Source organism: Tamandua tetradactyla, chromosome 18 (genome assembly GCF_023851605.1).
Source record: "Tamandua tetradactyla isolate mTamTet1 chromosome 18, mTamTet1.pri, whole genome shotgun sequence".
Lineage (NCBI taxonomy): Eukaryota > Metazoa > Chordata > Mammalia > Pilosa > Myrmecophagidae > Tamandua > Tamandua tetradactyla.
The window spans coordinates 56,124,363-56,136,688 of NC_135344.1; the positions used below are offsets into that span (position 1 = coordinate 56,124,363).

The following is a 12,326-nucleotide window of genomic DNA, read 5'->3' on the forward strand; positions in this document are numbered from 1 at the left end:
AAAATGGTAATGCTAGTATCACTCCATAAATAAATCTACTGAAATAAATCTGAGTGAAATTTCTTTACCATACTTTTTGTTCTTAGAATATATATCAAAGAATTTGGACTATAACCAAAGTTCAAACTTACTTAAATAATTTACTGTATTATTTTCTCATCAATTTGATATAGCTATTTTTCTATTTGTGTTCAACTTTCAGATTTGCTTTTCAATTTAATTTTATATTTTGAATATATAAAATATTCATATGGTTCAAAAGTAAAACTATATAAAACATATCCTCACAGAAGTCTCACACCATCTATCAGCACTCTTCCCCACAAGTAATCATTTCTTTTTTATATAAATTAATTGTCCTTCATTGAGTGGGTGTACTTACAGTTGTTTGTAATCTTTGTTACTACATATAATGCTGTAATGAATGCACTTTACATATTATTTTTTGTATTTGTGCAAGTGTATCTTCAAGGCATATTCCTAGAAGTAGCGTTGTTGAGTCAAAGGGCAAAGGCATAAGAACTTTTGTTAGCTATTGACTTCTGCTCCAAAGGGGCTGTGCCGTTTTGTTTCTACTACCTTTCAAGATAACAGTGGTTCCTTCCCTACTTCTTGATCCCCTTAATGAGCAGGTCACCTTGCCCTCATTAACCTATTTATACCTTTCTGGCCATTCTTTCTCGTATCTTTCTGAACTCTCCTTCCTCTTCTCATACCTCGCCCTATTTTTTCTCACTCTATCTAAGTACTATTATTAATTGTTCAGATCAATTAGCACCAGTACATGCATAACTTCCACACCTGCATTTGCAATCCAGACAGCTCCCTGGAGCTTTAGACCTATGTACTCATCTGCCTGCTCAATATATCCATCCCTAGATGACTCATCGGTACTGAAAACATAACATGTCCCAAACAGAACTCATTATCTGACCCTCTGAAACGGCCCCTTAGATGATACCACCATCCAAAAAGCCACCAAAACTTGGCATTGCCAGTTGTCGTGGTCTCTCCCTTTCACTTACTCCTCAAGTAGTCGATTTTTTCCTCTTAATGAGTGGGTCCCTCCATTACCTCCCAAGACCACTGGCCCTCTCTCAGGACCTCCTCACCTCTCTTTGACAGCACTGCAAGCTTGTCTTCTCGTTTGTCTCTGCCTGCACCCAGTCCTTCTCAAATGCATCTCAGCCCAGCTTCTATAAAGAGATTTGTATCGGTCTCAAAGTTCTGTTTTGCTTAGAGTACAAGTTCTTGAATTAACTCTACATAATCACTATGGTTTAAAATAGCTAAACAATAAAGCTGCTCTAGATTTCATAAATGCCTACATCATGCATATGAAAGAAATCGCCAACTGCAACTTAAAAGGAAAAGTGGTTTTCACATTCTGCTTTCTGTAATCCAGTACTGCTGGCATCCATACTGTTACAGAAGCAACATAATGCTTCCAGTTATTTGAACTAGAACCAGTGTCATGCTATTTTGACAATATGACTAGCAAATACAGAGGAAAAAGGAAACCCTCTAGAGGCAATGGAGAAAGGATTTTCTAGTTGTATTACACTTTGATTGGCGATTTAAACTAACAAAATTTACTGACCCTAACTTAGTTAAGAGAGAAAGGCGGATTGTCAAAACAGTGAGAAGAGATAAGTTATCACCTTAAATTTTTATTTATATAAGAATTATTTATATTCCTAACATGCTAGTGCATGTTTTCATACAAGAATAATTACAATGAGATAAACAATCTATATAGCACTGTAGTGGAATTGGTATTATTTGCCTATACCATTGTGTCCTCTGTTCATTTGAGGAAGAAAAGAACAATAATGGGAGATTTTACAATAGAAAATCATACAAAAATTCATATATAAAAAGATTGAGGGCTTCACTGGTTTAAGTATTTGTTCAAGTTATTACTCTCGTAGCAACAACAAATTTGACCAGAGGTATACATTTTCCAAATGGAAGGATAAAAAAAAATTCTCCATCAGCATTGTGAAGCTGAACAAATAATCAAAGTATATTCTTGCTATGTTTAAAAAAAAAAGTTTAAAAAACCCAAAATCTTTTTTATGGAGAGCAAAAGTCTAGGAATTTTTATTCCAATGAATTGCTAAATGGTTCCTCCTAATTAATTTTAATGATTTAAAATAAATAAGAATCTGATTAAAGAATTCCCTACAGTGCAACTGTAGACCACATTCAACTTTGCCATTTCTCTCCTTTCCTGGTGCTAAAAAAAAGAGAGAAGTAACACTAAAAAATTAATAGAGTCTCACCACAGAATTAATTTTATGACCACCATCCCTTCCTCCCCCCTCCCTTCCCCCTCCCCAGAAGAAAACCTGGGGAGGCATTGGAATATTCTTAGGACTTATGAAATGTAAAACAAACAAGCAAATGGAAATGCCTTTAAAGAAAAAAAGGCAAAACCCCACAAACAGAAAGGAGAAGAAATAGAAGTATCAAAATCATTAGTCCACCCTCTCTGGTTGAGATTGTAGAGGTAACCATGAAACATATATGGTAGGTTGGTGTTGAGGAAATCGTGTCCCATAGAGTTATGGAGCCCTGCCTGGTTTCACTGGGTGTCTGACGCCTGAACCACAGTCACAGCGTAACCCATTGGTCATACAGACGGACTATCGAAAACCACATAGCAGTCACTTTTTCTCTGCAAACACCCATAATTTACAATACCCAAGCAAACTACCTGGAGGTATATTTACATCATGTAGAAAGAGCTGGAAGACTCACTAACAATTACATTGCATTAACAATCCTTTCAGCTAGTTCTCGCCTTATGTGGCTGAGTGTTGATGTATAGAAAATAGATCATTGAAAAAAACATTCTTGTTTTCTGTCTGTAGTCCCCAATACTTTAAGTTAGCCAAGAAAAATAACCAGCTGCTTTTGTAGGTGTTTTTTTTTGCTTTGTTTATTTTTAGGGAAAAAATTTTGCTTAAATTTCAAGGAAAAAAATGGTACTCTGTTTAAAAAATCAATATTTGATTTAACACCACTTCGAACATCTTTATTTCCTGTCTGTAGTCATTTAATACATTAAAGGTTAGCTGAGAAGAATAAACAGCTATGCTATTTAGGTGTTTTTTTTGGTGTGTTTGTCCTTTTTAAGGAAAAAATTTTGCTTGAATTTCAAGGAAAAAAATGGCACTCCGTTTCACAAATCAATATTTGATTTAACACCTCTTCCAAAGGCTTGGGGTTGGAAGGAACCCTTGCTTTTTTAATAAGAAGTGGAACCTCCTATAGGCAAGATCCTGAGATCTAATGTCTACCATCTCTCTGTTGTGTGATTTACAGTTTCCCTGACTGTATATTGAGGCTGTGACCATCATTCAGGATAATTAGAAGCAGAGAATACATGATAGCTGCAAACTTAATAAGGAATACATAACATTAGGTCGTTTTCAAAGAGTATAATGGATATAAAGGAATTTAACATTAAACCGTTAGATGTCATCCTAATTCACCCTAAGATTTATCAAAATGCAAAACAGGATATTGTGCACACTTTTCTTCCCAAAGTGTGCTTTGCATGAGAATCAGACTGGTTGACTAGAGAGGCCCCAGCCCCCCAGTTCTTGTAAGGAGGCTCTGCTGCCTTTGTCTCAGCTGGTCTCCCCCACAGGTAAGGGAAAGCAGCAGGGTCTCAATGCTGTGCAGCCTGGCAGGCTGGGAAACGGGGGCCAAGAACAGGACTTGGACCAATGTCTGTCTGTGTGTCTTAAGGTGAAAATAAGGTTCCAAACAATTTAATTTTTATGAACTTATTTGGCTAAGCTAAAGTTCTTGACTATTTGCTAATCATTTAAATTCGTCTAATTTGTTTTCATTTTTTTGACATTAAAAATACATACGATTTCTAGTTCTCTTCCAGACTCCCTGGTCATTTCAAACTTGAATACGCTGTTGTCTTGAAATTTGTTGTTATTCTTCCTAACCGCATTCAGACTCAGCTTCCATAAGATTTTAAACAATCTTGTTTTATGATCCTTGGCTTGAGCAGCCCCAAAGGAAGAGAACTAGACCATAAGTTATTACTAACATTAGGTATTGGGTTAAACCTTTTGCATAGTTGACTCACTGAATCACCAAGAAGATCCTCTAACATAAATACACTTATTAACCTTATTTGCTGATGGGGAAGGAAGCTCAGAGTGGTTGCTACTTGCCCAAAAAGCCACCCAGAGACTAGGGAAACTGAGATTCAAACCCAAGCTCTTGACCATACTAAAATTTGTGTCCTAGATTCAGCTCTACTATTACTTGGTTGGTGTTTACTTAGTTACGATAAGTCCCAAACTTTCTTTCATAAGCCTCAATTTATAGAGAAATTGGCCTAATTTTCTTCTGCTAAAACTTGCAATTACCTTTGATTCAGCAAGAACAGCTTCCAAACCAAACCTCTACTTTGCTGGTCCTGATAGTAAATCCTCATGCTAGCTGAGAAAAGGAATCTCTTCTTATTCACTGTAGAAAATGTAAGATCTGTATTCTATTCTCTAAGGAGGCATCAATTAGTTGAACATAAAGAAAATACGGCTGTTTTCCAAAGTTCCAGTTTTGGTGGTTATTTCCCTCTTTGTATTTTAACTCAAGAATCTTTCATCCTGCAGTTTCCCTTTTTATTCTCTGCTGAACATTGCCAGATATTTACTTCTCACTCCTTTCCTAAATTCAACTTCTGCCTTCTCCAGGATTTAACTGGTAATTTTAAACCTAAATACTAAACTGAGCTTATTGTCTCAACTTTGCTATTACTCACCAAGTTTATTTCTTTAAACTGGCCCCTATTTCCTTGTTTCCACTTTTGCATTAACAGCATCTTCTCCAAGAAACCAAGCTTAAAATCATGGTCATTCTTAATACTTTTAATTAATTTTTTTTCCTGCTCCTTTGCCCCTCCCACATCTGAACTGTAAAGTCAACTCCACTCAATCTCTCTTTCATTCCTCTGCACCCTTCCATCTCCTTATCAATGTTCCCCAGCCTCAAACATTAGCACTGTTAGATTAATTTTCCTAAAGCACAGTTTTGATCACTCCCTGGGTCAAAAATCTTCAAGAGACCCCTTACCAAAGAAATTTCAGCATTTTTCCTTAAGTATTCGGGAATCTGTGTGATATGGGTTCAGCAAACACTTTTGCCTTGTCTCCTATTACTTGCTGGCATATTGACAACACTCCATTCAAGCGGAACTATTTGCTGTTCCCTGTACATGCCCTTGAATTTCCTGGTTTGCGCTCTTGCTCCGGGTTTTCCTTCTGGGTTAAAAATTCCTCCCATCCCCAATTTGCTGCTATGGAAATCCTACCTGTTCAGATGCTGCCTCCTCCATGAAGGCTCTCCAGGTTTCCCTCCCAAACATGATCTCTTCCTCTCTGACTGCACTTTATTTTTCCAGTCCCATGGAAATGTTCAGTCCCCTCATTTCCTGGAATCAAAGAGTTTAAGCATCTATAAGCAAATTTAGGGAGCATCCGTACTTACAACTGTGTCATTTGACACTAAAACAAAAAAAGACAAACACCTGAGGAATGAAATAATTAGCCAACTCTCATACAGCTTGATAGCAGCAAAGCCAAGACTAGAAAAGTCTGAAAGTGAATCCATTGCTATTGCTACTCTACAGAGATTTAAATATTGCTGTAAGATCAGATAAACAAGTTTTGCTCAAGTCAAAGCATTTCCAGGCTCAAGGGCAACCTGAAATCCTTTGACCTGAAGACTCTGGCTCGTGAGAGTTCATCCATTACTTTCTCTACTTTACTTGAATGGCTCAAGCTATATCTTTAAGCTCACAAAATTTTAAAAATTCAATTGAATACCCAGATACATTTATAGACAGGAGAAAACAGCAAGTGTTAATGTGTCTGTCTTTTAGGCTGAACTAATTCCCCTTGACTCTATTAACTCAAAGCCACTTATATAACTGTCTTAGAACCATCACTTTAGCCACCTCAAAAATTGGGGGGGATGAGGTAACAAATAATAAATAATAAGTAATTTGATTTTTTGCCTCGCCACCATCAGAGGGTGATGGAGATCACCCTCCTTTCTTTCAACACAGGGTGTGCACATACGCAAACACAAGTGTGTGCTCACACAGCACACAAACCCACACACGTGCACTGATCCACTTGTACCCTGTAGTATATTTGAAAAATGGATAACAGCAGTTCTGGAGGGAAATTTTCTGATGATGGTGAGAATTAGAAGTCATTAAATATTAAGATGATGATAATTGCTATTACTATTGTCATTATTATTCAGAATTTCGATTTGGTGCCTGACTTTTTCTACAGCAGAGTTATAAAAAATGGATATAGACTTTTAAACTATCACAGACTAGTAGCCACACATGACACCTAAAGATCCCTGTTTCTAGGAAGCTCTCGTGGAGGATAAAAAAGCAATTGAGAGCTTTCTTTGGGACAAAGTGGAGACAGAACATGTCTAAACTGTATATATTAGTACATGGTCTTATTAGTCATCTGTCACAGAAACAGACCGACTTCAACCAACAGTTTCTATCAAACTCATTTTCTATACAAAGAAACTGAGGCCTGACAAAGAATGAAGCATCAGCACCATGAGAGAGGACCCTGAGCTCCTGTAATTCACTTTAGCCCCTGGGTGTCTATACCGCTCATCCTTTCTCTTCTCAGGGTTTCAGGGCATTGTTTCCTCAGTTTGCAGTAAGTTGGTTTGCGGTAGGCACCCAAGTTTGATTGATACAGCAATTTGCATCTCAAGGCATCGCTCCATAAATACAGCGCAATGAAAGGCTACTCTCTCACAAGCCAATCTCCCCCTCGGGGCTGACTTGAGAAGCTCATTGATGTCACTTCCTTCCTCAGTCAGCAAGTGAATTTTCTTTAATTCTCAAGACCAGCTGTCCATGCTGTCAGCAGAAAGTTATTAAAATTCCTTTAAAGTGAATAAAAATAGCCTAAAAGCAAATGTACTTGGAAACAGGAAAGAATCAGTATGCAAAGTCCACAAACCTCAGAGCAAAATAATGTTGATCCAACCAGAGATTTCAAACATTGTATATTCAAGATGTGAGAAGAAATAATTAAAAGATGCTAAACCGCAAACTCCTTAATCTTTTATTAGCAGAGGCTTAGGCAGTTAAAATTTATCCCTCCTAAATGCCATTTCTTTTTTTCCAATATAATTTGAATAAACTTGGGGGATAATTTAGGTATTCCCAAAGTGGGATTCCCTCCTTTCTTCCTGAACAGCTAAGGAACATTTACCTCACCAGGCTAAGACCTTCTGTAAGCAAGAGAGAAAACAATCATCATTTGCAGCAATCAGAACCACTAGGGCCACAAAATAATTATATAATTATGTGTTTTAATTTTTCAAATGTTAATAGCTCAGTGTAGAGTAGATCATTTTTTCTCATATTTACGTAATTGTATTACTTACAGAAATAGTCTCTCTAGCTCACAAGCCCTCAATACTCAAATGACTACCTGACCTCACTAAAAGGAAGACTGTCCTTGTAACTTTCTGAATCAGCTCTTACCTTATCCCCCAGTTCCCCAGCAACTGGACTCCTGTTTTGTTGCCTCAATGGAACACGACCTAGTACCTAAGGCTTCCATCGCCTGCATATGTTCCCTGCTGTTTACAGCCACCACCTCTTCCAGATCTGGGGAGACACCACGAATCCTGGACTTGCTATAAACTTTTGCCAAAGAAACTTGTATACAGCCTGTCTGGCCATCCCAAGACTCAGCTCTGGTTTGTGTCCTGGCTCCTCCATATGGCTGGAATCTCAGGTTAGACTGTCCTGGTGCCACCCATCTCACCCCCACCCAAAGGCCTCTAACTGAACAACGGAATTAAAATGAAGCCTATATATTTACTTTAGCTATGCCAAGGAACCTTTTTAGTAAAATAGTAGTTTAGTGAAACAAGATAGAGGATATTTGGGTACATTCAAACTAAAAGGACAATTACAGTGTGGATCGTCAGGAAAAGTATAAATTATGATCCTTCAAGTCATCTAAAACTAACCCTCAGTCCTTCACTTCCACTCCCACATCTTGAGCACGTACTGTGTTCCTAATGCAGAACCAGGACATTACAGATGTCATATAAAACATGAAAAAAGGGACACTTGATATGATCACTGTTATTAAGCTACTTAAAAGTTCTTGGTAAAACAATTGGTATTTAATGCAAAAAGGGTTTTTACTACAAAACAAAATATGTCGTATGGTCCAGAATTCATCAGCAGTCAACTGTAGGCCATAATATGGTCTATCTCAAATTTTTTGATGCATTCACATCCCCTTACAAGAGAAAGCCAGAGCTGGGAGCAGCTGCCCTTGAAATGTTGGAGGCTGGTACGTACCCCCATCCACTGGTGCTCAGCCAGTGATTCAGTAGATCTATATTGAACATCTAGGATGTGCCAACGCAGGACTGGGCTCTGAGGAGTCAACAGGAAACACAAAGGAAAGAGTATCCGACCTCAGGGAGCCTATGTTACCGAATGGGAGACAAGCAAAGAAGCAAGCAAACATACAAATTAATAAAATAATTGCATGTCATATGAGAAGTGCTATGAAAGACACAAGTGATGGGCTACATACCCTGCATTTAGGAGGTATCTGACACATTGAAGGCATTATATTTTTTAGAATGAATATATTATAAAAGGTTGGACTGATACCTTCAGCTTGTTATATTAGGAGACATAGCTATACCACCTATGAATCTACAGTTTCAAAGGTCCAGAAGCTTGGCCAGAAGGGTGGAATCTGAGAAATTATTTCACATGCTGGGACCGACCATTCAAAATAGGCTTTAAGGGGCAGATTCTTCCAAATATGTGCATGGCTTCAGAAGATTTGTTAACTGCCTGAAATGGTCACATTTTGCCATGTATTGCCATTCTTCTGGAGAACAACTGATAGCTGCTGTTAGATTTTAAAAGGCATCTGTCACCCAAAAGAGGTTAAGAAGCACTGCTTTAAACGGGCTTGGCAGTGAAAGAACTTCCCTTGGAGTTTTCTTCAACTTGAAGTGATCAACCAAACTACTTCTAATGAGGGATTACTAAGTGTCCGCCACAAAGAGAGTTTGAAGAATTTAAGGCACTCACCTTGGAATTATAAATCTTAGAGAAATAGGTGACCTAAATGTCGGTGGACATTGTTGGGCGTGTTTCTGTGACATCTGACACTAAATCTCGTGAATAAACTGCGTTTTCCAAAACTACCTTCATTGTAAGTCAAAACAATAGCGTCCCTGACCTCACATTGCAGTTTATTCGTCTCCATTTTCTTTTTCAGAGGACATAATGAGATGATCATGAAGTTAAAACTTAAGGATCCTGGGGTATCCATTTATTTGTTTCACTTAACCTGCTCCCCTAACAACCTTATTGAGTGTTCTAATTTTTCCCCTTTTACTTCTCTTCTAATTGAAAGCTGGAGTAACAAGGTCCAAATATATCAGGCAGATAAGACTGGTTTGATCCTGAAACTCACCTATCACTGTGGGTCAAGAGAGACAAAGTTTTACCTTAGATATCTTTGGGGGTCCGTGTAAACTTGGCCAATTTTCTTAACCTATTTAAGCCTCAGTTTCCTAATCTAAAAAGAAATAGAAATAATACTCTACTTCACAGGGTTGTCCAAGAATATAATGTATAAGAAGTTCCTCACACAAGGCCTAGCATGTGGCAAGAACTTCCTTCCCCTAACCCTTGGAGAACAGCCAAATCAGAGCATTGAAGTTGTCCAAATGTCAGACTTCTCATGTCAGCTTTCACAACCTCTGAATATCCCCATTCTAAGTCTGGGCACAAGCCACACTCAGTAACTTAATAAGCCACTTTAGAAAGACCACCTATTCCAGGCATCACCTCTGTTACTTCTCTCACTGCTCTCACACCCTCATCACTGCTGTCTGACATGCATGTGGTCATTGGTTTCTCTACTGCCCAATCCAGCCATCCTCTACACCATCACCCGAGTTTTCCTTCTAAAAAACAGCTTTAATTACCTCATCCCCCTTCTGGAAAGCCTTTGCTAGCTTCCCACTGTCTGCAAAGTCCTTCTCCATTCTGCCTCAAGCCAACAACCTCCCAGGACCAGTCTCTTTCCCCACATGCCATACTTGAGCCACTCAGAGCTCTTCACAATTTACCTTAACACACCCTGTTCTCTCCTGCCTCTGAGACTCTGAGACTTGACTTGTCCTGTCCTGACTGGAATGTCCCTCTCTCTGTTGTTTGCTTGCAAGTTTCCTGCTTATTTCCTTTTATTCCTCACAGATCTGGAGAGAGGTGGATATTTTTAACCCTTTGTAATAGGGGGCAAACAAGCTAGAGCATTGAGTAACTGACCCCAAATTAAATACCTAGTAAATGGCAGAGCAGTAGTCAGATACCAGGTTGTCATTGACTCAATTTTCTAGACTACAAAGGGCTGCCACATTATTAGGTTACAATTATTCAATTAATATTTACTCAGGTTTCCATTGGCCCAAAGGAAACAAAACTTAAGATTTGTACTGTCTTTGCCACCCCCACCATCCCTCCAACCTGCTTTCCCTCGGCAACTGGAGTTGAGTGATTCTTTCAAAGTGCAAAGCTGACCATCCATTGCAGTGTCCCTACATCCACCCCTGCCTAGAGCCCCTTAATGTCTGGCTCTTAGGTTGATGATAAATCTCTGGAAGATGGTCTATATCTCTGGCAGTGCCATAACACCAGAGTATAATAATGACATCATCATTTTCACAAGAAAAAGCTTTAAAAAGTAACCCTTCTGTCATTTTCCACCTCGGTCTCCTTATCTAGGCTTCAGGGTTCCATGAACTCAGCGTTAGTATTATACTAGGACAGGTTGTCACTGTTTGGAAACCTTTGACTGGTTGTTATTCAAGCTCATCTTCAGTCCTTTTCATCATTTCCCTGCCAAAGTGTGGTATATTCTGTATTAACCATCCTGCACTTCTCTCCATTTTCTGTTGTCTTTGTCTAATGTGAATTGTTTAGGTTTTGACTTTTTTTTCATCCTGATCATTGGAGTGATTATTAATGTTCATATTGTGATAAAAGTCCTTGGTCAATGAGCCCACGACCACCCTTGGAGTTTTGACTGAGAACAGAACAAGATCAGGTACTGCATTTTATTCACTGTAATTCTTTAACGTTAAATTTCTCTCTGCTTTCTCTTTCAGTGACCAGAGAAAAAATCCAGGAACATATCATCAACCAGGTATCTCCTTGCTTTTCATAAACTGTAATATAAAATTCTGCTTTAAATGTTATAAATTATGCATTTTTAAATGCAAAATGGGCAATGCTAATTATTGGACATAAGCCATATACACATGTAATTAGTTCTCAGAACAAATAAACTGGTCATATGTAGCTAATGATGCTCTATCTTGTCTCTCCCCCAACCCCATTCCTTGTCTCCACCCTGCTGTACCCAAGTCTAGCAAACCCATGGGAAACAGCAGCGAAGTAAAACCCTGCCAGTTCTGACTTTAAGTGTCCCTCTGACCACATCATGGCCCCAGCATAGATATTATCATGGCTGCAAATAAATACATCTATCTACTTTTCCTTTAACAAAGGTGACTCTTCTCTGTGATTTTCCCAAGTTTTAAATCATACAGCAGAAAGCCATTTATTCCCAAAGAGCAAAATCTGAACCCCTAGCAGTGGAACCTACAGAAAGTTGACTTCTCATTCTGATATTTCATTTCTACTCACAGTTAGCCAGCTCCTTCCTATCCGCTTCACTGTTTGCTTACCCAACCTTTTTATGAATTTACTTTTTTATATTTACAGGTAGACGGGGTGATTTACAATTGTTTGAGGTGCTTGAGACATGCAGCCACACATACAAACCAAGAAAAGGCTTCACCAAAATCACGCCTGGCCCCGCTCCCCCCTGGGCTTTAATAGCCAGTCTGGCTGCATTTCCCCACTCCCACCCCCACCCCCAATGCTGCCTGTGTCACCTTAGGCACAGGGGAGGCAGACACTGGCCTGTGGCAAAATATGCTCAGGTTTCATTCACAGACACAAATCTCCGTGCCTCTTTTTTTTCCCCTCTTCTGACATAAATTATAACTCACCCTTACCAAGAAGAGTGATAAATCTACATTTACACCAGTTAAGGGTACATTTTTCAAGGTTTTTCTCCCCCAATGCACTCCAAAATAAATTCCAATTCTAGTCCCTCACTGTCATTCCACCCAAATTAACTCCTAACTTTACCTAATATGTGCCAGATGCCTGTAACCCATCAAGC

General features: G+C 38.7%; 1 protein-coding gene and 1 long non-coding RNA gene across 8 annotated transcripts in view; one reads left to right on the top strand and one right to left on the bottom strand.

Moving 5' to 3' along the window:
- CHST9 (carbohydrate sulfotransferase 9) overlaps positions 1–12,326 on the top strand; it is a 277,877-nt gene that overhangs the window by 236,257 nt on the left and 29,294 nt on the right. Inside the window, exons 1-2 of one of the 2 annotated variants that reach the window (XM_077135735.1) lie at positions 7,620–7,823; positions 11,242–11,279. In XM_077135735.1, coding sequence (XP_076991850.1) covers positions 7,808–7,823; positions 11,242–11,279 — 54 coding nt within the window. In that variant the 5' untranslated portion in view covers positions 7,620–7,807. Of the gene's footprint in view, positions 1–7,619; positions 7,824–11,241; positions 11,280–12,326 lie in introns of those variants that run through there. The other variant, XM_077135734.1, reaches the window with a different exon arrangement.
- LOC143662212 (uncharacterized) overlaps positions 899–12,326 on the bottom strand; it is a 337,353-nt gene continuing 325,925 nt past the window's right edge. For all 6 annotated transcript variants that reach the window (XR_013165223.1, XR_013165225.1, XR_013165220.1 and 3 more), the window contains 2 exons: positions 5,345–5,464; positions 899–1,196 (listed from right to left, as the gene is read on the bottom strand). This is a non-coding gene — a long non-coding RNA (uncharacterized LOC143662212). The remainder of the gene's footprint in view (positions 1,197–5,344; positions 5,465–12,326) is intronic.